The 26,465-nt window shown below is 39.7% G+C and overlaps 1 protein-coding gene across 3 annotated transcripts in view; it reads left to right on the forward strand.

Annotated features, from left to right (window-relative positions):
- The window catches only part of MLLT3 (MLLT3 super elongation complex subunit), a 250,271-nt gene extending 231,685 nt beyond the window's left edge, over positions 1 to 18,586 (forward strand). For 2 of the 3 annotated variants that reach the window (XM_057549239.1, XM_057549240.1), the window contains exons 7-12: positions 1,759 to 1,888; positions 4,533 to 4,632; positions 5,843 to 5,917; positions 10,167 to 10,238; positions 11,402 to 11,473; positions 18,313 to 18,586. In XM_057549239.1, coding sequence (XP_057405222.1) covers positions 1,759 to 1,888; positions 4,533 to 4,632; positions 5,843 to 5,917; positions 10,167 to 10,238; positions 11,402 to 11,473; positions 18,313 to 18,444 — 581 coding nt within the window. In that variant the 3' untranslated portion in view covers positions 18,445 to 18,586. The remainder of the gene's footprint in view (positions 1 to 1,758; positions 1,889 to 4,532; positions 4,633 to 5,842; positions 5,918 to 10,166; positions 10,239 to 11,401; positions 11,474 to 18,312) is intronic. The other variant, XM_057549241.1, reaches the window with a different exon arrangement.
- Positions 18,587 to 26,465: the final 7,879 nt, after the last annotated feature.

Below are 26,465 nucleotides of genomic sequence, written 5' to 3' on the forward strand. Positions count from 1 at the left end.
GGAGACATTTTTCTCATATAACACCTTAATGAGTTGATTTATGGCCTATTTTCTACTGTTTTATTATTTGAATGATAACTTGGCTTTTATGCAGTTGTATTTATTTCCCCTAGGAATGCACTTGAGTATTGTTCTGTTGTATGAGGCTGACCTTTAGAAATCGCCCTTTTTCCAGTCCCTGCCATCAGAGTCCCATTTTACAAAGGGATTATAGACACAGCCCATTCCAGGGAGTTCCCAAAGGAAATACAATAGCAAAAGCTGGACTTGAGAGACTTTGACAGAGAGAAATAGGTTTTTAGTCTCCCTCCTGGACATCTTTCATTTTATTATTTTTCTACAGATTAGTAGACCTTTTTCTGTGGTGAGTGTTAATTTGCTGTCTTTAAAATATATTTTCTTCTACTCAACTCAAAATAAAGAAGTTTAATTAAAAAATTTAAACTGGAACATTAAATATATGTTCCACTTTTTCATGTGTGGAAACTCTTCAAAAGTGGGCTCCTTTTTTCTGTTTGTTTGGTTGGTTTTTTTTAACATGAAAAGTGAGATAGTGTCAAGAAATAATTTGTTTCTGAGCATCATGTCACACATTGCCTTTTTCATTGACCACGTTGCATTCCTGATGGCCTTGTATGTTTTGAAAAGGATTAAATTGTTGTGTGTGTTCAGGCTAAGGCTAAGCTTCCAGGAAAAAATAAGACACTGTTCATTTTGGGTGTTCAGAGTTTTTGTTCCACTGACTTCCAAAGATAAAGGCCCATTATAAAAGCAGAGAAATTTAGGTTTTGCAGAATGTGAGATTACAGAGAGTCAATACTTATTTTAGAAGTGAGTTAATGATAGCTCAGATAGTCCTATCACAGATTAGACTTTAGGAATTGGCTAATCCAGAATGAAAGTGCCTCTCTCACTTTCTTGATTGCCTTTACAATCTCTTCTGTTAAGATTAGAAATATCTATTTTGTTTTCATCACATTTAGAGTAGTACGGTGAAAATAAGCCACGCTATGCATTTTTTTCTGTTTTTTTTTTTTTCAATTCTAGAATAATCTGAATTGATTTTTCTCTCCCATCTAATACTGGACACTCTTTTGAATATTCTGGGCACCTGATTTATTACATGGTCTTATTTATGTAAATACATGCCAGTATTTTGCCAGGAATTTCTTAAAAAGTAAAATAAAATTGGCTACACAAAATTGTTGCAACAAGACCTTGTGTCCAAGATCAATATAAAATCAGAGATAGGACATTACACCATGGAATTGAAATACTTTATAATCTGAACTTGACTGAAATGCTTGCTTGACCTGAAATTGACCTTGAAATAAAAGGAACAGCTAAACCTTAATAGATCAAAAACTACCACACAAAGGCTGCATTGCTAAGAACAAGTTACAACCATGGTGATTTATTAGTCTCAACTTTTCAATACACGGATTAACCTAACAAAACATTCAATTTACTAACAGATCTTTCTTTTTAGGTGTGATTTTTCTTAGGGAAGAAAAATGCATAGAAAAAAAATCCCTAGGAAATAGAGATTTTCTAAAGAACATTTTCGGGCATCTGTTATGAAAGCAATAGTGTTTTGGCAGAGGTTGCATTCCAGAAACTACCAAATTTGTCATGTAAATTGTATAAATATATATGATAGTGGTAATTTTTAACCAGTGCTCTGTGCTGGTGAGCATTCCTCTGTGTCTGATGTGGCTAAGTGTGTTTGATTGCCTGTGGTTCGTGGTCATTACTCAGGTCCTTTAAGGTCTATAATGAAAGATCTGCATTCCGATGACAATGAGGAGGAATCAGATGAGGCAGAGGATAATGACAATGACTCCGAAATGGAGAGACCTGTAAATAGAGGAGGCAGCCGAAGTCGCAGGTGAGTGTCTTGGAAGGAATGAGGTTCCCTGTAATGGAATCACACCTTTTCACTCCGCCTAATAGTATAACCACAGCCAAAGTGTGAAACACCAAAAACAATGGCAGTAATGGTCACATGCAAAAGTGTGAAACGCCAAAAACAATAGCAGTAAGTGGTCACATTCGTTTTTTAAGTTGCAGCACCTTGGCATGCTTACGCAACTTCTCCAGGGAACTATTTATTCTTTTTTCTCAGAAAGGAGAGGCTTTTCCTCCATAAATTTTATAGGAAAGAAGTCCTAGTAGAAGTCTTTGCTCTTCAAAGTAAATGCCAAGGTGGCAGGACTGGCTGCTGAAATTAACTCTGCTTTCATTTGAAGAATTTGTGTAGATCCATTGCTGTAGGTAGCTCAGAATCTGAGGAAATGTGTTTGCTGTTTGCAGTTAGAAATGCATAATTGGCTTCAATGAATTATGTGTGTGACCTAATTAAAACCAGGATCACCTGTGTGTTTTCCAGAAAATAAATTCCTTTTAAGTGTGCTGACAGTTAGGTTCCTTAAGTAGCTTTAATGCGGTGAGGCATAATTCTACATTATAAGATGGTAATTCATGTCACTTATAATTAATAGTCAACTTGAAATTGCCTTGAGGATTTTATTTCTTTATCATGAGGAAAACAAATGGGCATGCTTACTTTAATGCGTTTTGAGTAGAAAAAGTATGAATCTATTTGAACTTAAAAATTACATTTATAATATATTGCGTTAAATCTTTTCCCATTATCTATTACCCTAAAATTCCTATAAAGAATGCGATCTTAACCCATACTGGACAGACCATATGTTTGCTAATTGGTAATTCCTTTGTGTCCTTTGAGAAGAGGCTCCTTAGAGTATATGCCCTATCAAATCTCTCAGCGATTCTTCCTTATGGCCGTACTCAATATCTCTTTCTCCGCCTTGTCTCCCAAACTCACCCATCTGTATTCCTTTTAAATAGGAGAAAATGAGGAACCTTACGGCTTTGGCCTTATAATGTTTCCCTTTAGAAGTCTTTAATCTGACAAGAAGGAAACTGATAGGGCAAAAAAAACCTAAAGATGGACTGAAACTTGTAGGTGAGGAGCATCTTTATAACAACCAACATCCTGACCACTGGCTGCTCTTACATGTAGCTGGTGAAAAATGCATGACGCTTAGACATTTATTTAGACACTTTCCCAAGTTATTGTTACATAGAAGATCTCGATATTCTGTGATGAGCTGTGGCCTGCCCCCTTCCTGCCCCGTCCCCTGAATCAGTACGGGTCAGATGGTACACGTTTGTGAGTTGGCCGACGTGATGCACAGTTGTTGCAAAGGCTTTTCTCCCCTCCTGACATGTGGTGTTAGCACAGTCCCCGCCAGCATAACATTTGATCTTCATTGCACTTGTGAAGTCTCAACTGTTTAATCAGTTTAAATACTCAGCCACTTCAGTCAAGAAGCATTTTAAAGCAGTGCTTCAACTGAACACTTCATTAATGCAATTTAGTTAAGAAAAACAAGTTCCATCAGTTTTTGCTAAAAGGATGTCCCAGTGTATCCTTTTCATTTCCTGTCTTGTATCTTGTCTCTCTGAATATATTATGGAGCTGGAATGTGATTGCCTATTTAGGGCAAAAGAAAAAGTATCCTGATTTCTAAAGCATCTTCTGTTTCTGAGAAGAATATTATATTAGGTTACTGTATAACCAAGGAGAGGGAGCAAACACTGAAGGACATTTCTAAAAGAGGGCATACGTTCAACAGAGTAGAATAAAGAAATATCTCCTATTCTGGCTAAAAGAAAATTCCATTTTGTTCTGAAAGGGAAAAAATTGGGGAGGAGGTGATATTTTTATTATCTTTCGTTGTTGAAAGATATTGTATTTTTCTAAAGCAGTTATCCCAAACACACTGTCTGTTCATGTTGCTGTGGTGTATTTCCAATGAATTGTTGTATCAGAACTAGGGTCAGCTTTGCATCATTACACTATGGAAATGATTGGTGATGGGTCTATCGTATTGGGCTTCACACATCCCATCTTCAGATGTCACCCTGAGCTGTCAGTCCTGCAGGGCTGTGGTCCACATTCTTCTTAGCAGTTATTTCCACTCCTGCAGCCTGTATTTTAGCCATATTTGTAAAAATTTCACCTGTAGCAAATAGGCTGGGGGAAAGGAGAAAAAGGTAGTAACCTGTGAACTGTCTAATTTTGCTAACCTGCAAGCTTGGGTGACCTGCTTATGATAGTAGGTGGATGGAGCTGGAACAGGGAGATGAATGAATAAATGAAGCCAGTAAGATATACTGGCTGGGCACCAGCTTCAGGTCCCATTGCTTGGGTTTGAATCCTAGAACCTCCACTCTTACCTCTGTGACGCTAGGTAAGTGACCTAGTCTTTCTAGGTCTCAGTTTCCTCATCTGTGAAATGGGGATTAGTAAATGAGAAGTAGTGGGTAAAACACTTAACCCTATTCCAGATACAAAGTAAAACGCCAATACATGGTAGCGGTTATATGAGTCAAGACAAGTTCACAGTGACTAGTGTTTGGATTCCTTACTCTCTGCCCTTAATTCTTTGGATATTTCAGGAACTGTCTGTAATGACGCATATGACTTCTCTGTTTCTTTTCAGAGTTAGCTTAAGTGATGGCAGCGATAGTGAAAGCAGTTCTGCTTCCTCACCCCTACATCACGAACCGCCACCACCCTTATTAAAAACCAACAACAACCAGGTAAGTTGCTGGGTTTGCACTTCTCAAGATTCTGCAGAACTAGAGGTTGATCATTTTTACTAAGCATGCAAAACTTTTCACCCCTTGAGTTTTAAACAAAGTCCCCCTTGATAGCAAATAAGTGGGAATCTACAGCCTTAGGAATAAACACATAGTTAGGGTAAAAGAACTTCTGTTGTCATGAAAAGTATGTTCCGTTGGATGGGTTAATTAATTAGATGCAGGACTGGATGGTGACAAAAAGTGTTGCCCATTTACTCCTGATTTCTGTATATTTTCCCCCTCAGTTGTAAGTAGGCTGTTAAGTGACTAAGAAAGAATATGACTTTTGGAGCTAATATAAAGCCTGGTTCTTTGTTTTACTAATTTACAATAATTTATTGGTGGGAAAATAACTTTTAACTTATCCTCAGTTTCCTCATTTGTAAATGGGGATATTAATATCTACCTTGCTGGTTACTGGGAGGATGACAAAAAATATATGTAAAGGGCATGAGGCATTGTTCATACCTTCTTGGCAAACAGTTGATGATAGATGGTTATTATTATAGGTGCCCTGCCTCTGTGTGCTCATCCAGGAAAAAGGATTATCACTTGGGATTGTAAGGAATAGTTTATAAAATACACAGTAAACAGTGGTCATTATCATTGCTGTTATAAATCAAGGTAAAGGAAAGCTTATGAATTTGATGATCAACTCAGAATATAGTTATTTGGATAAGGTCTAGGCAGAACTTTGAAAGCTGTGATGAAGAGCTTTTGTTAAACAAATGATTATTTTAAATACTTGCTAAAATAAACTATTTTCAAGTATTGTAAAACCGTCATTATGCGTTGAATTGATATTCTATTACCATGTTATTCTTATTTCTTTGTTTAGACAGATTCCACATGACCTCTACAGTAATTGCTTAATTCAAGTTACTGTATGAATGTTAACTTGAAAATAAAGGAAATGTGGTTTTGTAAAATTATTCTGTTTCACAGGTGTCCTACCTGTGATTTTAAATAGACTTGCCCTTGAATTTGTGATCTCTGTTTGATGGGGAAACTGTGATTTTATAGCTGAAGCCTTTTTCATTTTAAATTTTGTGTAAAGCATAAGCAAAAATCTCTCAAAATTTAAAATTCCTCATTTATAAAGTTTTATCTACAACTTAAAGCCTCCATTATTAAGTAGAAATAATATCAGTGTTCTTTACCTCACCAGTTACAGTTCAACTGCAATTTCTCTGTGACTGCAGGCCCAACCTCATCATCCATTACAGACTGGCCATTCAAGGAGGTGTGCATTCTTCTTCCTTATCCTAACTCCCCGAAGTCCATGTGTTTCCCCACCTCCAGTGCCAGCCATGCCCATGGCCCAGCCAGCTTTCACCTCCAGTGTGACTCCAAGTTAGGCGTTTCGGGGGAAAGTAAGGACAATGGGCATAACCGTCACTGCCACTCAGTTGAGAAGAGCCCTGGGCTGGCTAACTAGATTACTTGGGTTTCTTATATTTATAAGTGTGTGCTTCAGTACGAGCTGGCAAAAGAATAGCATTCAGACCTCGAATATAGTTTTATATCCAGTTTAAACCTATATAGGCCTAATTTCTGCTTCCAGTGGGTGGTATGTTAAAATTAGGGTACTTACTGGGCAGTGGCAGTGCCAGGAGTGAAGGGCATTAGGGTGTGCTTTTGTACCCCACAGTAGTCTCCTTCAGCATATTTTCTAGTCAGGGTTAAGACCGTGCTTGGTAAATAAATGCAGCTCCAACAAGCCCCCACCTTGCCCTGCAGACAGAACTGCCCCTAATCCCTTCCTGACGGGCAGTCTTGAGCTGGCCCTGGTTTCAGGGAAAGGTTTAGAGTCTTTGTCAGACTTTTTTTTATTAACCTGTCTAGCAGAATGAAAACAAAAACAAATGGTATCATCTATCTAGAAAGGGTAAAAATTACTTCATCCAATTAAATAGCATACCACTAGTTCCTTGGCACATGTTTATTTGACAGATGTAGCTTCACACATGTGAATCATCAGTCTGTCAGGAGTACTCAGTGATATGTCATTTTCTCCATACACCTATAAGCATAATAAGGAGGTCCATATGCTTTCACTTTTAACTAGTTTAGGGTAGGAAATAAATGTACCACAGGGTGTTTTCCTCTTTGGACCTATGTCTTACAACTGGAGTGTGCTTTTTAGTCGTGTGTGTGTGTGTGTGAGAGAGATAGTGATGATGATGATGATCTGAAATTTCACATAAAATAGATGAAAACCTACTGGGAAGGCCAAACTCTGACATGAGAAGACTCTTGAGTTTTCTTCTTCCATATCCCTTGGCTGTTCTCTGTCTGTAGGTTGATAAATGGTCTCTCAAGTTTCTGTAAATTATCAGACAAAGCTGTGTTTTCCTTACCTTTTCTCAATCTTCTAGGGACTAGGGAAGAGAGAAAGTGCTAATTGAGTCAAACATTTTCTAACTCTTGGAAAAAAGTGAGCAGAGAGAGAGCCACATGTCAACAAAGCAAGTAATTAACCTGAGTATTGTTAGGAGCTACTAGTGATCATTAACATGAAAGACCCATCAGTAGAGAACCCATCTGCTGAATAATTGAGTTGTCAGTCCTCACAAAGGAATACAGAAAAATAATAATCTTGAAATTTTGATTCTCAAGCCATATACTCAGATTAAGGAGAGAAGTGCAACTCATCACAGTTCTATTTTCAGAGACTACCACGTGCATAAATGGTGCATCTCAGCAGTCTGGGTGGCTTTTTCTTCCCATACAGCTTAATAGGGAATAATAATCCTGTGCCATTTTAACCAAAGTTTTTTTTTTTTTTTTTTTTTTTTTTACTTCAAACCTTGTTATGTGAATTTCAAACAAAATCAAAATTCCAGATCCTTTTTGGCTGAAAGTGTAGAAGGGAGGGAGGTGAGGGGGCCTTAAAGGAAGGAAGCGATCCATGGGACCTGAGTTACTATTCAGAATATCATAAATCACCTATCAGCCTGCAAGGCATGTTGAATGAAATAAAAGAGTCTATCCAGTTAAACTGGTTTGAAATCAGCCCGTGGAAGACAAGGTGCCGTACTTTTCTATTCTGGAGTCGTTTCCTTAAAGATAAGAAATGATCATAAATAAAACAATTGTCTTCAGCATGGCTCGGCTCTCAGAATGAGGTTTTGACAAAGCTGTTTATTTTGGAGCAGGGAGAGATCAAAGCAGGAAGATTAACTGAGCCCTCTCTGGGCAGCCACTCAGTAACTCGAGGCGGATCACTGACACCCGGGGCTTTTGTTCCTGCCACTGCAGCTTCAGAAGAAAGAAACTAGGATTTCAATGTATTTGGGCCTTCTGTGCTGTAGCACTCACGGAATGTGTAGGGTGGGACTTCAGCGCCCTGAATGTTCTATTTTCTGCTTTGAAGAGAAGGTGGTGGAACTCTCTCAACCTAGTTAACAGCTCTATATGGCAAATAGAGAGTTCTCAGTCACTTGGCCCCCAGAGGGCAATGACTTGGGGCCTGGAATGGAGGGGGGCATTCTGGGGTGGGATATGATGGGAACAAAATTCCGTTTTCTAATGCACAAGGCAGGCAGCCACTGTTTTTCCCTCTTGCCTGAAATCGCAGCACATCTGCTCTGCTTGGGCCCAGCCCCAGATCTGAGTTGGTGAGGAGTGCCATCTACTGACCTAATTACTCCTAGGTCTCAGCGCCGGTGTTCCCTTGAGGTCTCATTTTCAACAATAGAGAAGGAAATTCTGAATGTAGTGGAGTGTTTGGTTTCCTTTACAGTGAAGCATGTTAAAAACTATTGCTTTGCCTGTGCGATTAAGTAATTTCCTTGTGTTGCCAGAAGTATTGTATTTGAAGTTAGCCTGGTCACATTGGTCTTCTGGTTATCTTAATGTTAAAAATGAGGAAATAAAGGCTATTCTCAGGCAAGATTCTGTTAGGAGCTCACTTCTTACTTACACATTTTCCTAAATTCAAAGGAATATGTACCCTTAGAGAAGTATTTGGTCTTTTCTAGAATGTCATCCTCAATGGGTAAAATGTTTATTAGTAGTAGAAAATTTTATAGCTGAATGGGAACCTGGATGTTACCTTGTTCATCTCTCTCATTTTATCTCATTTTTTGAGGTTCAAAAATGATGAATGATGGGACTGGTACCTGAACTTGGGTTTCTGAGCCCAATCAATGCTCTTTCTACAAATTAAATTACAAAATAAATGTGGACTCATTTTAAAAATCTTCTTTGTGTTTGGAAGATGGTAGACCTTTGAACAGAACTGGAGAGTGGTGTGTGTGTGTGTGTGTTGTTAAAGCAGAAATGGATGAAAAGAAGAGCAGTAGGAATGTGAGACTTCTTAAATATCTCCTTTATTTTGCATTTTCTTCCTTAATATTAGCTTCAGGTTATAATAACTCACTTGGTAATGAGGATATAATGAAAAAGACAAATTACTTTGCTTTTTATGTTTATATACATTTGTAAACACTCATCAATAATTTCAGTGGTTCTCAACCATTTTAAGCAAGGGCCATTTAAAAATATTTCCCTCATAATTCTCAATTTTGAAAATTCTAATAAATCAACTGTATTTATTAAGTAATAATTTGTTTCTCCTTTTTATTAATTAGAAACGTAGCTCCCAACAGTCTGAACAGTATGCAAAACTGCTCTTCGTAACCTAAGCTACCATTGGGTCAGATAAAAGGAAAGGCACTTGATATTTATCATGGGTAAACACATCATTTCTTGAAATACAGAAGATAGTCCTAGCTCTTTACTTCTTGAGTGGGAGGATCCCAAGTTGGGAGCAACCAGTGTAACCGATGGCTACCTTCATTTCCAAAGCTGCCTCAGTTTAGTGGATACCAGTGAGTACTTTTTAGAATCTGAAAGTCAGGTGCTAAAAAGGGTATTTGAGTGTTTGTCTTATCATCCTTAGTGTACCGAGCGCTGGTAGTCATGCTGAAACAACGGAATGAATAAGGAAAATATTCTTGCCAGAGGGGACTGTAGTCCGCTACAACTCAGCTGCTGTACATATGTTTGAGAGTGTTGTCACAAAAGAGAAGCAGCCTTGGAAGCTTAGATCAATTTCCTTATCTTCACCTTTTTTTTTTTAAGTTCTGTTGCCCTGACTCAGCATTTCAGATATACGTAATTTATTTTCCCAGAGAAAGTTAAGATTAGAGGAGAAGAAAGAAAATGTATGGAGGAGAAATGCTCTTTGGAAAGTGATGTTATTATGTGACATTTCATTCTTTTGTTTTTTTTAACATCTTTATTGGAGTATAATTGCTTTACAATGGTGTGTTAGTTTCTGCTTTAGAACAAAGTGAATCAGCTATACATATACATATATCCCCATATCCCCTCCCTCTTACGTCTCGCTCCCACCCTCCCTATCCCACCCCTCTAGGTGGTCACAAAGCACTGTGACATTTCATTCTTAAGTCCCTTCGTTTAGGTGGCTGGTTAGCTAAGAATTGCTAGAAATCAAATTTAACTGTGTTCTCTTTGATCCCTAGATTCTTGAAGTGAAAAGTCCAATAAAGCAAAGCAAATCAGATAAGCAAATAAAGAATGGTGAATGTGACAAGGTAGGTGTCCAGTCCATTACTGTGAGTGCTCCAGCACCGACCCTCTTCTGTTTCTTTGTGTTTCCCTTGATCATCCTTGCTGGTTCTCCTTTCGTTTTCTCCATCAGAAATGCCTGAAACCTCCAAATGACAAACACTTCTTCCCAATGCTTTGTAGTTTATTTTCCAAGTCTTGTTTATATCTCCAGTGTTAAGCTTGGCCTTATGCTATCCATTATTGCCAAGGGATTTCAGGCACATTGAATTGGGAGGTGAGAGAATTGTGGTGCAGGTGGAGGGTTAAGGAATCTCAGACTTAAGTGAGCGGGACATCCGATCCCAGTGCAGTGTGTTTTCCCCAAGTGTGCAGTCACGCATCCAAAATCTGACTTCAAGGGCTGTTGGGGGTTTGTGTCTCGTTGTGGGCAGGGTCCTCACGTGCTTTGCAGGGGCGGGCCTGGCTAATGCTTCACAGACCTTTCTTCTGCCTTCATTGCAAATGGCACTCGGAACATCCAGGCATTTATGCTAACAAAGACCATGAGTCTGAGCATATGGAGGTGCACCTCTGCCTTTTCAGGGGAGCTCTTGACAAAGCAGATGCTAATTTGGATAGTGACCTCTGTTTTTCATAAGACATTCTTCTGTCCTGTTACTTGCTGTTCACTAACAATGTTAGATATGACCAGGAGGGACCAGGAGGGCTTTTTTCTTTTCAGTTTGCCCTGACATAATTGGTAATGTGCATCAGTACTTCCATAGTCAAACTTGGGCTTTTTTCTCTTAGTTAAAATGCTTCTAAGATGGAAGAATAGATTAAAAAAAAAAAAAAAGAGTGTAGACTGTGGTAATACACTTAAACTCACAATTTTTCATTGAGTTCCCCTTCTCTCTGTAGAGGCGTTGTTGGGAGAGGGTGAACCTGCTCACTTGAACCTTGTTGAGAGCAAATAAGTGCAAGAATTGCCCTTTTTATCAATAAAAAGCTGGCTTGAAAAGTTAATAGTTGGCCAAGAGAGATTTGGTCTGCAAAGGCCTTGGGCAGTGCACCCACACAGCCTGGGGTAGAGGGTAGAATGTGGAACCTCTAACCACTGCTTGTATGTTCTTATTTGTTTATCCTTTTATTTTTGAACTGCTTCCTTAAAGTGCTTGTTCTTTGGGGGGATGCCGTTCTCTTTCAGGCATACCTAGATGAACTGGTAGAGCTTCACAGAAGGTTGATGACACTGAGGGAAAGACACATTCTGCAGCAGGTGAGAAATGCTTTTTAACACAACCCTTTCCAGAAACGTCAAGGCCTAGTTTGTCCTGGGCTAGTGTGATAGCACCTGGAGGCCACGCCAGGTGGCCTTCTGAAAGCCCCACACTCTCAGAACTGGCCCAGTGCCACCTGCAAAGTAGTTGGGGGGGGGGTTCATTTCCGAGGCTGCCCAGAAGTCTGCTTTGGGGCTTCCACGGTACAACGAAAACTGGGCACATGGGGAGGTGATGATGCTGGAATATACTGATCCCTCAGCCGTCTGATGCTGTCATGTGGGCTGAGGGAGGGGAAGGTAGGAATGCAGAAACCTTTGCGGCCAGGCTTCTGGTTTCATGGGAAAACAGTGATAAGAATTGCAGTCAAGTGCTGTAAACATTTGTGATTCAATTTGGTAACCTTTGCCAATGCTATTCTAAGGAAAATAAATATTTTCCTCATTTGTCTTATCTTGTATAACATACATTCTATTATTATGAACTCAACTGTACAAGACTTGTAGAGTGGGGAAACTTCTATTAGTACAATTTGATGTTTTGAGAAGATAAGAAGGATGGTTTTTAGTTTTCATACAGTTACAGCACATGCTTCCATTGCATTAACAGTGGCTATTGATAAAATAATTTTTCTTTAACACCCAAAGAGAAGGTTGGGTTCTAAATTCCAGGGTGGGTTTGTAGCTTTTTTTGCTGCTTGAATTTTTTTTTTTTTTTTTTTTTTTTTTTTACTACTTTCAAATGACTTGAAGTTAGTACTTAATCTACCCCAGCTGTGTATGGGTTACTTTTTTTTTTTAATGTTTAATGGCTGATGGTCACATTTATATTTTGTGTACATTTTTGCATAAATCTATAAATACACACTCTCAAACTTTCCAAGTTCCCTGATTGGTCTGATAAGCTTTTTAACCCTTCTAGAGTTTCAGATTTGAACAAAAGACTGTAGACCTATAATTCTTAATTGCGGATAAGTTGCATTTGTTGCATTTCTATCTAAGTGCGTAATGGGTCGGGGAGCAGGATTTGAGTGGCTTACCCTAAGACATATTCTAGTATTTTGATAGCATTTTTCTTCAGCTTTCTTCTGTGCAACTGAAAACTGTTCAGCCTGCCACTTACCAATTATTTGGGGCTAATTGCCTGAATGGTGATGGTAAATCTATTAGCTGACTTTCCCATCCTTTCCCGAACACCAGCTCTGAACCACTGTGGAGCAGTTGTCTAATAAAGCTATTAAAGCACAAGTTGGGCCCAAATAGTGCGTCTTGCAGGAGAGCGAGACAGATGTTTGGTCAGGGTTGGGACCCCTTCACCAGGAAAGCCAACCAGTGAGTCGAGGATACTAGGCTTTTGGGCAGGGTCTTACCTTGGGGTGTCATTGGCATTCCTAATTTCACACTGTCCTTTATTTTGACCTTTGAAAGACTTGTGAGGGAAGGTGGCTTACTGGAGAATTCCATCGAAGTGGATAATTTTAGTGTTCTAGAGGGAGAGAGTGATATCTATGAATTTTTAACCTGGCATAAAGGCACTCCAGGGCCCACAGCGTTTCACCCTAATTGCATTCCCAGGCCAGTTGAAAGCTCTCAGTCTTTGGCCTTTTGCCTTGTAATGCAGCTGAGGCTTGTGATTATGATACCATGATGCATGTCCTGTCACGGTTTACTGCTTAATTAATTCCTATTGTAAAACATAGAACTATTGAGGACTAATGTTATTCTCCACCTTGAGCACCGCTCATCTTGTGGACTGCGTTCCACAGAGCCTGCGTATTATCAGCCACACAGACCCCAGCACCTGAGACAGGATTTCTGGTGAGCTCAGGATCCCATCCCAGGTCTTTTCCTTATTAAATGCATCCTGTCAAAAAATCTGGCCTGACACTTTTCTTTGGCTCACAAAAGGTGGTTAATATCTTTGTTTTATTCTGGGGACATGCAGTGCTGGCATCCAGCATCTAGATTAATGAACAGAAAGCGCTGGATCAAGAGAGGCTGTGTTCTGAAGGCCCTTTTCCGTAAGGTAAAAGTATAGTACAGTAGGCACAGTCAAAACCAGAGATGTCAGTACCTCGGACTGACTAATAATTTGATTCTTCTTTAAACCACATGTTCCACATTCATTTGGAAAGGGAGATTGAACACTTCTAAACACTTCTAAACTCCCTTGGAGTTCCAGCTCTTGAGTCTGGATTTGCATCCTCCTTAGGAGAAAAACAAAGAACAAAAAACCTCTGAGGGAAAACCAGGGCTTCCTTAGAGGATGGTTCAGCAATTTAGGTAACAGCTATTGTACATTTAGAATTTTCTTCAGGGAGTTGGGGAATAAATGGTATATCAGAGTGTTCTAACAACATGGAAAACACTCCCTGAGAAGTGTTTTGCTGAAAGTGATTTTCTCCAGGATGCCTCTTAACCCAGGGTAGGGCACACGTCGTCACACGGTAGACAGGACTTCCCCATCCACAGCTGGGGCCATTCTCCAGGAAGTCCTAACTTACCCCAGACCCGACTCCCCACCAGACAGAAGCAGTTAAAGCAAAGCTTGTTCATTACTTCCCACTCAGCAAAGAGGCTGCTTCGGGTGGAAAGAATCCTGTTTTGTTTTGTTTTTTTAACATAAAAAATATAAAAAAGCATAATCAGACTACAATGCATCTGCCTTTTAATAATTTTTATGACTTTTATAACCAGGATTGGGGAAAGGAGCTACAGACTTAACAAGTGGATCTTACCCTGTTTTAAAAAAAAAAAAAAAACAGGCCTGCGTGGTACCCCCTCCAAAGCTGACGTGGCAGGAAATAATCCATCACAGATGTTTTCACAACAACCATCATCTGAAGAATGAGTTAAGCAGTATACATACTCCGCCTTTTCCACTACCTATAATATACCATGTGCCCTTGCCTGCTTTCCTTATCTGCACTCAGTCTGTCTTTTATTATTACTATTATTTTGGAGTTGGATTCGTCATTGCAGTACGATGCAGGGTAACGACACCAAGGTAGAGCCACGGTGCATCAGCAGAGCGGGGATTCCTATAGACAGGCAGCATGGCGTCCTTCAAGGACCAGCAGGGTGGTGCTTTTTAGGCTTTGTGGCTGTGTCATTGCAATAAAGCGTGTTAACGCGGTGTTTCTGATGTTCTGACTCTTTTCAGGATTCATGGAAAGGCACCCACATTTATTTTTCTTTATGAAGTCTTTACTTAATTGAGGGTGTAGGTTCGTGCTCTAATAATTCAAATCATTAATGCCGTTCCCATTGGCAAATAGTCCTGAACGCCCCATCTGTTGCCACCGCTACTACTTTAAGGCTGTCTCTGCCTCCGCCGTGATGCATTCTTATAAGCTCCCATAAAAATGCAGGGCTCATTTAGTGAGATTGATACGGTCCCCTTCATTTCTTTGCCTGTTGTGGCTGCAGGCAGGGCGTGCTGGTTGTGGAGGAGACGGGAGGGCTGTGATTGAAGCCCCGGAACCTACAAGGTAGTACAGTGCATGTGAGATGACGGGGCCGAATATCCTAGTGGGCAAATGTGTTTATTTGCTCTAAAACCAAGTGGCCTTTTCTAGAGGGTATTTTTATTACTCTGTCTTCTGCCTATTGCTAAGTAATTAGCGAGCAACTATATTGAGTCCACAGAAATTTATTTTCTTAAAGGGGTGAGTTACCTGTCATTTTCAAGGGAAAATGGAGGGCTGTACTTCTTTATCCCCACATTGTGGTTTTAGTTTGTCGTTTCAACTACTTTACTTCAGCTACTGTTCTCCCTGCTTTCTTCCCTTCCTCCTGCAGACTTTTATTATAATTTTTTTTTTAATTTCAAGGAGGTCTTTTCTGAGCTTTAGCTTCTGGCATTTTCCCTGCTTCATTTGTTTTAGTGCTAATGAAATGGCTAACAGTCAATGAGGGGCAGAGGAAAAAGCACTGGGTCTGAAAATTCATGTGCTATATAGTTACCTCCCAGATAATTAAGGATAAGTTCATGTTTACACGGTAATCATAATCATGTTGCCCTCATCTGTGTAGCAGTTTGCAGTTTATAAAGAAGCTTCATGTTCCGTATATTATTTGATCCTCTGAACAACATTGTATGATAGGTAGAACAGGTGGCATTGTCCCCATTTTACAGATGAAGAGACTGAGGCCCAGGGGTTATTGTGTTCTGTCCAATGCCATTCAAATAGTGAGCAGAGTCAGAATATGATATGCCAAATTCAGGATTCTCTGTTCTGAGTGCTTGGTCATTTACCTACTGGCCAGCTAGTTGAGGAGAGGATTCACACTCTGGAATAATTGTCATTTGCTTCCATTGAAAGGCTATTTGTTTTCATCCCGAAAGAGCTCTCTGAAGAGGCTGTTTGTTTCTATACCGAAGTTTACACATTTTCACTCGGTCTATAGTGTTTCTACACAATGTAGCAAAAAAGATAATTTACTCTGGAAAGTACTTTTAATTCAATCGATGTTAAATATGTATTATAGTATTTGATTGCCTTGAAAGGCTTGTGTTTGTGGACAGAGCTGTGTATGCGTGTTTCTCTGTGTATATAGATGTGTGTGGCTGACTTATCTGTTTTAACTATTAACTAATAAAGCAAATGAGGGTTCATTTTAGATCTTTTAGTGTTAATAATAAGATCTAGCTTGATAAATTCTTATGTGAATGTCACACTTTAACCATTACTGGGAACACCCCTCCTGATATTCTCTTGATGCGTGTAATAGAACGCTGAGTTCGGTGGTTTAAGCAAGTCAGGCTCCGTCTCCACCCCTGCATCCCCCCCTCCCCCGCCACCCCATATAATAATAGGCCTGGAGGTAAGTGATTCATGGTCAGTGTGGTGGAAAAGGTGCTACTGAGGACATAGACTCCTTGCCTTCCTACTCTGCCATCTTTCACATCTTGCGTTCATCCACTTGAGGGGAAGACAGCTGCTGCACTTCCAGGATGGCATCTTCATTCCAGACAGGAAGAGCAGAGGGCAAAGCCTCATGCCCATTGTCCATACCCTTTCGAAAATTTTCCTAAAAGGCCAGTGACTTCTGACAAATAAACCGTAAATAGCAGTGTCTGCCCAGTGCTGCAAGTGGGTCTGGGAGGCAGGTATTTTAGCTGGGCGTATTGCCACTCCCAGAAAATCAAGCTTCTGCTAGTAAAGAAGAAGGGATAAATGGATATTAGGTAGGCAGTTCGCTGTGTCTGTCATGATTTTGCAATGGGAGTAACTGATTTTGTTATTAAACCCATAGTTATATCTGTAAAAAAAAATAGTTCCAGAGGTTGAATAAGGCAATAACAGCTCAGTCTGGAGTTGTGCAGTTAATTGGATTGAGGTTCACTATGTCTTATGTTTCTGTGGCAGATATGTCAGGAATAGGGAGCACATTTTCTATTGAGAGCCACTGACCCATAGGGAATAGTTCACAAATTTACTGTTTTTTTTAAAGAAAACTAATTGTAAGAAGAAAAGGTCAAAAGTTTCCATTCTGCTGTTTTCAACCGGAAATTAGGTAATCTAAAACTTCATTGAATAAATAATAAGCTGAATAATTAAAATTATTCCTTTCAAGATGATTGTACTAAAGAGAACGGAAGCATGTGATAGAAAAGGAGTAACAGACAACTAAAATTAAGCGAAATGGTTTGCCAGTCGGTTTCTCTGCACAAATACTTTTTCTTTCATCTTGATGCGGATTTTCCTCTCCCCCCGACAAAGCTTACTAAAATCAACCCCCCTCCATCCCAATTTACTCACAACAAACATACCTAGAACCCATACTACCCAGGCATAGCATCTATTTCTGTTAAAATTATTAGTAAAATAGGAATAGAAAGACATGTAACATGATAAAAGATTCTTTTAAACCCATAACCAACATCACTGTTAATGTTGAAACCTTAGAGGCGTCCTTCCGAAAGCCAGGCAAGACCAATAGTGCCTCTGTCACCACTTTTGTTTATCATATTTCTGGAAGTTGGAACCAATTCAAGAAATGAGGTATAACTATTCCCAAATGGGGAGACAAAGGCATCCTTTCTTTCTGCGGATGATACTTATCACCCCAGATACTCAAGTGCATCAACTGAACATGACTAATGGAATGAATATAGATTTTTATTTTTTGTCAAAGCATAACAAAATGTACAGCTGGATGAATTTTAACAAAGTGAATGCATCTTTTGTAACGAGCACCCAAATCAAGCAGCAAAACAGTTCCAGCACCTCAGAAGGCTTCCTTGAGCCCCTTTCTAGTAACTAGCCATGATCTTCAGAAGGTGGAAATGTAGACGGTTTTGATTTTTTCTTTGTGGATTCTTGAGCTTTTTAGACTTTCAACAGTAATGTAATCAGAAAGAAAAATGATCATTATATATATGTGTGTCTGCGTGTATATACTTTTTCTATAAGGAGTTCTGTTATTTCTAGGCTGGAATTTCCTTTCATCTATTAAGTACAGCCACTGTCCATTGAGTCAGTAACTAATTTTTAAAAGGGGTCTTGAAATTGTATCTCCCGCTAGTTACCCATTCTCACTCCCACCCCTATAGTAAAATGGTCTGTTGATGACTTGGAAGTAGGAATCAGTTTAAAGACTATGAATGAGAACAGGTAGTCTGCTCTCATTGAGAAATTCAAAGGGTTAATATTCCTTTGACCTATCAAATTGGCTAAGAAGTAGTTTGGTGCCATTATCAGTATAGGACCTTCCTGCTATAACTGAGACTATTAATCACTTGGTTCCATATTTGACTCCCTCCATCTCTCTCTCTTTTTGCCTTTTGAGGTCTATTGCTTCTTGCCTGAACTTTCTCTTCTTTACTCCTCTAGATTGTGAACCTTATAGAAGAAACTGGACACTTTCATATCACAAACACAACATTTGATTTTGACCTTTGCTCGCTGGACAAAACCACAGTCCGTAAACTACAGAGTTACCTGGAAACATCTGGAACATCCTGAGGCTACAACAACTGGATGCATCAAAAACTCTGGTTTTTTTTGGTTTTTTTTTTTGGTTGTGATTTTTTTTCTCATTTGTTTATATGGAAACACTCAGAATGATGCAACCAAAAGGGAAAAAATAAAAAGCAAACAACCTTCAGCTTTATTTTTCTTTAAAGCCAGTCATCATCTCTTGATAAAGGAGAGGTTAAGCAAACCAGCCTCAGCGGACCACTCTTCTCTCCAAGGAAATCCCCGGGAAGAGTTAGCCTGGATAGCCTTGAAAACAAACAGATCAAATACAACACGAGAAAACTTAAAGAATGTGTATGGTATCATGTATCTCTCTCTGTGGTGGTTCATTCCACAGGACGAATGCATATTCAACACACTGCCTTATTACATAACTGATCTATTTATTATTGCATACAGATATTCTAGAGTCGTTGAGGGAATGACACCACAAGACATTCTAAGTACTCGGTCCCGTGGATGCTCTTTCAATGCAGCGCCCTTGCCATCCCAAGCCCAGTGACCTTACTCGTATACCGTGCCACTCTCCACCAACTTTTTCCAAGTCCCTTAACTCGTTGCAGTCTGTATTTTCCACCTTGTTTTTCCAGTCCCAGGACACAAATGATCAACTGGGGGGACCAAATAGCCACCCTGATTTTCTTCTTTGTGGTCTTTTTCCTGAAAGTTGGGGCCCAGTCCTTGGCTGTATCCATATAATGATCTTGGACCATGGTTAGAAAACGCACCAAATAGGATCATACGAATTGCTGTCTAGCCTTAGTCAATAAACCTGTAGGACTTTTAAACAAACGTGTACCTGTAAACGTCCTGCATCCAGCATTGTTGAGATGTCATCAACATCTTTGTGTCTGTTTTACTGTTACGGTATTAGGTAAATATGGAAGTGAATGCATTCCACAGGATCATAATTTTTAAAAGAGGAATTCTGGTTCTGTTTTCTAAAGAAATGTTGTAGAAATTCTTAATTTGGTTCTATTTATTAGTAAGAGTTTCAGCTTTCTTCGGCTGCCAGTGTGTTACCCATCTTTACCATAAAACCTGGAATAAGAGATTTTTGTTTGTTCACATATGATCCTCTTAGACTCTTTTATATTTGAAAAATTAAAATCTTTCTTTGGGGGAAAATTCTTGGTTATTCTGCCATAACAGATTATGTATTAACTTGTAGATTCAGTGGTTCGATACCTGTTTAGTCATTTGCTTATGTTTCCAGAAGGATTTCTTGTATTGGTGAATATAAAGATGGTTGGGGAGGGGGGGATATTTTTGTTCTTGATGTACCCTGTTTTGAAACTAGAAATCTGTCCTGTGGCATGCAAAAGAAAGCAAATTATTTTTAAAAGAAAAAAAAAAACAAACAAAACCAAACCAAAGTACTTTTGGTGTCATTATTCCATTCTCTCCATAAGTGGAGAATGCAAAATGAGAACAGTTCATCTTCCAAGTTTTTGCTAGGAATTCAACCGAAAAGAAAAGAAACGAAGAAATACTTCTGGATCCAAAGGTTCGTTCACTGGATCAGCCTTAAGAAAGTCTCTATGCGTGCTCGTAGACCAGTATCTCCCTTGTTTATTCCCGTGCCAGATGCTGTCTTTTCATACAGAGATTAACTAGTGTCTGTACAGAAAATGGTCTTTCCAGACCCATTCTTTTGGGCAGGAATGTAAATGTAGATTGATAATGGAGTTATTTCTGCATTTTAACAAGGGGATTTTTTTTTTACATTGTTTCTTTCTATCCAGAGACACTATTTTTTCCTTTTAAAAAATTATAATACAGCCATGCTCCTTGTAAATTACTTTTCAGAAGCATCCCATTGAGGACAAGTGTACTTTTTCAATAATGTTATGACTCTTGATGATTGGCATGACCGACCTTGAAGCATTTGTTTTGTAGTCCACTCCTCAATGTTTAATTACAGAGAAACTTTCTGAGTCATTTTGGACATTAGGTGACTGATGAATTGAGTGGTTTTAGTTGTGTTTTGTTTCTTTTTTTAACTTTACAGGTGAAAGGGGTGGGCAATGCTTATATGGAATTTTTTGCAACATTTAAAAATCTTTAAAAATTTCTAAATGCTAATCCACATATTCTAATTAAGCCAGACATGTATGTGGTTTAACAAAAATATCTATGTAGTTTAACTAGAAATGTATATATGTAGTTTGGGCCATTTTTGTTTTTGTATCTAAATTGTGTGGCCAAAACCATGATTTGGCAATGTAAAGATTTTTTTGTTCCCTAGGTTACTAACCAAGAAACTGGTTAACATAAGTAACCAGACAAAAAGGATAGCAAGAAGGGAAGCTATTACAGTGATAAACTTTAGACCTAAAATTTAGGTAATAAAGTAAATGTCTTCAGAATATCATCTGTAAATTAATAAAATTCAGGAAAACTTGCCCTTCTGTTATTCATAGAGACGGCAAAATGAATTTTCCATGAAATTCCAATAGAATAAGAGTCATGCTGTTGAGTTTTTAGAAGTTGAACTCTTGCTCTCATCTGATTTTTAAATGCAGAAATAATAAATCCCCTTTCAATTAAATTCAAATAGTTAAAAGTAACCCACTCAGTTCTGCCACGTTTATGTACACTCACCTTTGAAACCTGTTAAAATATTTTTGGCATGCGTGTATTCTAACAGTGGCTTTGGTTTTTTTAAGCACAGGGTTTAATTTTTTGGTCTAAATAAAATTAATTGGGTGAGTGTGACTATGGTTTAAGCCAGCCAGAGTATGATAAACTTTCTTTAAATTTTTCCCCAGTAATTTGAGGGGAAGGAAACATGTACAGAACTTTTTTCCCCCTTATCAATTACCTTTTGCCCCTGGTTTCGCAGCAGGATATGTATGAGAGGGGGTGCTTCTGTCTTAGCATATAGCAGACGTGTTAGCAACAAAAATGCAGCTATTTTGTTTCTTCACCATAATCCACCTCTCTCTCTATGCAGACAAATAGAGATGTCTATATATGCTTGCATATTGTGTCAGAGTTGGGGAAAACATAAAAACTTAAGATCAGGAAACAAAAACTCTAGAAGAAAAAAGTCCTAGGAGAGTGTCCTAAACATTTTAAAATTGCGAAGCAAATCTCTCTAGTCTGAATAATTACCCACATTTTGTGGAAAGAGCCAATAAAATTGGTTCTCTTCTTCCACCAAAAATGTTTCTCCTGATAACTTTTACAGACCCAACTACTCTTTAAAATAGACAGTTTAGGCCTGCATAACATCCCACGTACTGTTTCAAGCCCCGCACATGTTAACAAGTTGACATACTGTTTAAGAGAGACTTTATTCTTAAATGTTTTCGCTCTCCCCAGGTGACGGAGTTGGATGTTCAGTGCTGGAAATGGTCAGTGCTGGTGCCGGGCGGCGCGTGTTCATTTTTCTCGCTGTGGAGGTGACCAGCTCTGGACTAGTTTGCTGTATGCTCGTTACTGGCCACCCTTAGCATTTTTGTGTACTGATGCTTTGTACTCCCTATGTACACACATCTTATCATCTTGCTTTGGACTGTTGCTCTAAAGCTATGAGTATAATGTACAGACTACTACAGCTGCCATGAATGCTGAGGAGTCGATTCCCATGGTTTAGTCTAGTCTTGGGCTGGAAGTCTACATCTTTTGACCTCTTTTGTTTTATATGATGCCTTTTTATCATGTAGGCACTGCCATCCCCGAATATCCCTTGTAAAGATGCATTGAAGAAGGCAAAGGAAGACAAAGCCACCTCTGTCTGTAAACTGTAAATATGTATTTTGGCGCTTGTACTCCAGTATTCTGAAAATAGAGTTATGATGGAAATGCTGACAGATCCTTAACAGTGGCCAGAGCTACCATGCAGTGCAAAAATAAATTAAGTAAATTGTATTCTTGAGATTAACAGTGCAAGGCCAGTACGTTTTATAAATCTGTCAGTATCTTTTTTTTTAATCGAGTGGGTATGTGTAGTTATGTTGAAAGATACACTGTGTACGTGTGTGTAGATGCTATTATGTGAACTACAAGGCATTCGTCAGATGTATTTCCCATCCCTAAAACCCATGTTGAAATGTAAGTACAGATGGACAGAAATAGGTGTTTCCCTTAAATTCATATCGAATCTGTTGTGGCTCTGTTTTCGTAACAATTCAGTAAGACTGTACGTAGTAAAGAGCCATTCGACCAAAGTTTGGTTTCCCTTTGCATACAGGAAAAATGAGCCCCCAGCCTTTCTCAAGAAGTGATGCTGGTCTTAAGGAAGAAAGAATGGCGAGATCAGAACCAGCTGAGGGCACAGTTCGTGCCCCATTCATCTCTGAGTCCCTAGGGTCTAGCACCACTTTCTGTGTCCTAAAACTAGAACATTTTTTAAGCTCTGCAGAGACTGGACAAGAAATGGTAGGGTACATTCTTGGAATAAACCAGGTTACTTGTGCATGGTGTTTTTTTCTTTTTCCCCCTATTTCTCCCAGAGGTTTTGTTCATAAACTAAACAAAGGCCTTGCATTTACTCTAGTGGCAAGAAATGCTACCTTGATTGGACAGGAAGGAGAAAAACGACTTCAACAAAGAGAATAGAATACTTTCAGTTTGGCAAGGAACCAAGGAATTGGATGTAATGCTCTATGTAACATGCTCTTTAAGAGTAAAGAGACATTAGATTTGAGAAACTCACCTTATCTTCAGGCAACAAGCCATGAGGGGATGATAGTGGACTGCCTCGTATCTTATCAACCAGCAACTGATTTTAGGTGTGGAAGCATCAGTCCCAGATGGGCTCGGCTGACAGTTAAGCTTTCGAATGACCAGGCTTGAATTGGACTAATCTCTTCCCTTGTTTCAGCATAGATGTTCATTTGTTTGTTTTAAAATAATGGCCTGGCATTTTCTGCCGCGTGGAGAAAGTCAGGGTGGGCATCCTGGCCCTGCTGAAGACAACTCAGGATGTCGTCTCCAAGTGCCCTCACACGGGAAGAGCACTGAGCCCCAGTTCCCCCCAGTACATTTGTTTCACCATCTCTCAGAATTATGGTCCCACTTGGATACGCAAGGGGTCCTGGAGAGAGATGGCAGCTCAACCGAGGCCTGACGCCAAGACCTCTCTGCTTGGGAATTTGGGGATATAGTGTCCAAAACTAATGCGCTGACTAGTGGAGTAGCTACGGGTATTTTATGGGTCTCCTTGCCTGGAATACCACCCAAATAGAGAAGCCTGAGCACATTTCAAGGCTTCTGCTTTCTCTGCCTGCTAATAGTATCCACACCTTCCTGTTTATGTGGCCCCTTCCCTTTAGGGGCATTTCCAGTCTTTTCCAGAGGTTGTTAACTTGCCCTGGGCTGTCGGCTTGGCCTCTTGGTCTTAATTTTCCCTTAATTAGAGAAGGGTGACCAATGTGGTTCCCACGTGCTAGGGAGAGACGTACGTGGCACAAACAGAAAAACACTCCAGTAATTATAACTGGACCCTATAGCTGTCAAATAACAACAAAAATAATCTACCACCTGAATGGGAAGGCTCCTTGAGTCCACGTTGATAATAACGCAGGGCGCTGGGCCGTCTGCACGGAATAGGTGGCCACAGGGACTGGGGAGATAGTGGTGAGTAAAGGCAAAGCAATTTGCTCCTCTTCCCTCGTAATCATGTCTTCCAGCACATGCGGGCCTCCACTGCAGGGCTCTGAAGTTTCAAAAGGGTAGAAAAGGATAAATCCAGGCCATTAAAAGAAAATAATCAAAGCTATTGAAAAGATAAAACAAGTGAGTCGCACTAAAAGGGCCGTCTGTGCAAGTAATAAGGTTGAAATACTGATACTGATTTCCTAGCCGAACAGCATTCCTCACACATGTGGTTTGTGTATCCGCGTCTGGGTGGGTGGTCTGGTGAGAAGTGCTAAATGCAGCAAGATGGCTTAGTTTTTGAGCAGTGGAGGGAAGCTTTGGGACAGGCTCAGTCCGTGGCATCTATAGCCCCTGCAACATAAAGAGGCTTTCCTTTTGCTTTGTTCCAGGAGGGAAAGTTTTAACTTGGCTTATTCATTTCAATATGAGTCTCTGTTCTGCACAGAATCAAAGGGTAGGAGGTTTTTGTGTGTGTGCATGTTTTGTTTTGTTTTTGTTTTTGTTTTTAAGCACCTCCTTGTCCCTCGTCCCACCCCTAGGGGGTGGGATTTATGGCATAGAATGTGATAACTCTCCGTTTGTTCTAATTTATTCCCTGGGTGCTAGGCAACTATACACGTCTTTGGAAAGAAAGTGATGCTATTTTAAATAGCACCTCAGTCTAGATAGGACAGGAAAGAGTATTAAAGGCACATATTATGAATCCAGTCCGCAAACAAAAGCCAAAGGCAGATGGACTCCCCCAGAGGCACATATATATTAATGACAAATGAAGTACACTCAGTTCAAAGGGGGAGACTTGTTAAGGGAAACTTCTACTCAGAAAACAAGGTGCCCATCGATTCATGGCTTTTGACAGACATGGATCATTGCCAACTCATGTCTGAAGACAGATTGCTTCATGAATATTCCTCAGAATTGGTGACTGTTGTGGTCTTTATTTTGAATATCCATCACTTGGGGGGATAGATCATTGTTTTCCACATTATAATATTTATTTGTTTACAGGTTTATTGCCTTTCTCCCCCACTAGAATGTAAGCCTGATGAGGACAAGGGCTTTGTCCTGTTATACTGCTGACTCCAGGACCTAGAACAATTCCAGGACAAACTAGGCACCCATATTTGTTGAGTGAAAACGTGGGAGTATTCTGTAAAACACTGACCTCTTTTGACATTTTATGAAAAAAGGTTTTGTGTTTAAGTAAGTTTGGAAAAACTGCCCAGGATTTGACCCTCTTGGAAATTCATGACATGCTACTCTGTTAAATTTCTGGGAAGCCATATATTCTGCCAACAACCACCAAACTTGTTTAACTTGAACACAGTATTTCTCAAATTGTATGTAACACAACAGTAGTTAACACAAGACAATAATAGATGTTTTGCTTTGAAGTTCCTTCAACAACATAATTTTTATACGATATTTCATTCTTCAAGGTTTACAACATAAGTTGGCATGCTACAGGTTCACAGAAGGACAGCACAGCTGTTAATATCCCCAGAAATGGTTTTCTGGGTTAGGTGACCATGGTTCAAACTGGAACATTTTTGAGAAGGAAATTGGACACTGCTAGTAATTATCCCAGGACAACGTGAGTAACTGGGGCTGTCTTTGACAAACCAGGGTATGTGGTAGGTCATCCTATTTCCAAGGAACGCACTCTGGGACATGCAGAACTGGAGATTTACCCTCAGATCTCTGTTTCTATCACTTAGGCATGTACATGATAAAGGGTGGTTGGGCTCTTAATGGTAACAGAAGAGCATCCCCATGGTGGCAGGGGCAGGCCCTTAGGATCCAGGGTGTAAAGGGCATTTCCAATGTTGCTGAAGAGCCATGGTGGTTGAAGCCATCCCTCACTGCCCCACCGCTTCCCCGGTGTTAGCCTATCATTTGAATAGATGAATAGGCCAGTAGATGATCAGTCCTTTCTACAATATATGCAACATACAACATATTGGGTCCCTGGCCCTGTTCTCAGAGCCTGTTGCATGTTGAGGTTGTGGTGTTTTTCCAAACAGGATATCTGACGCCTTTGCTCAAGATGCTACGTCTTCATTGCCACCTGCTGAGTCACTCTGCCTGCTGCTGCTGCTTCCTGGGAGTCGACAACCTCTCCCCACTCATTGCTGGAGCTGCTCAGTTGGCAGGTTCTCTCACTGTTGGACCATGTTCTGGAATTTTGGTGCTCTCTACTCTGCCTCTAGGTCCTGCTACCTGATATCCTTTGATGTTTTAGTGGTTCCAAGTTGCACGGGTATAATTGCTAGTATAGATAGAACAAATACTCCAAAAGTGTTGAATGAATGAATGGCTGTAACCTCTTGGCTTGCGAGGGGGTTGCTACATTGTCATTCTCTGCTGCCTCTTTCTCCAAACTTCTCTTATTCTGCTGC

The sequence above is a fragment of the Balaenoptera acutorostrata genome, chromosome 6 (genome assembly GCF_949987535.1).
Source record: "Balaenoptera acutorostrata chromosome 6, mBalAcu1.1, whole genome shotgun sequence".
Taxonomy (NCBI): Eukaryota; Metazoa; Chordata; class Mammalia; order Artiodactyla; family Balaenopteridae; genus Balaenoptera; species Balaenoptera acutorostrata.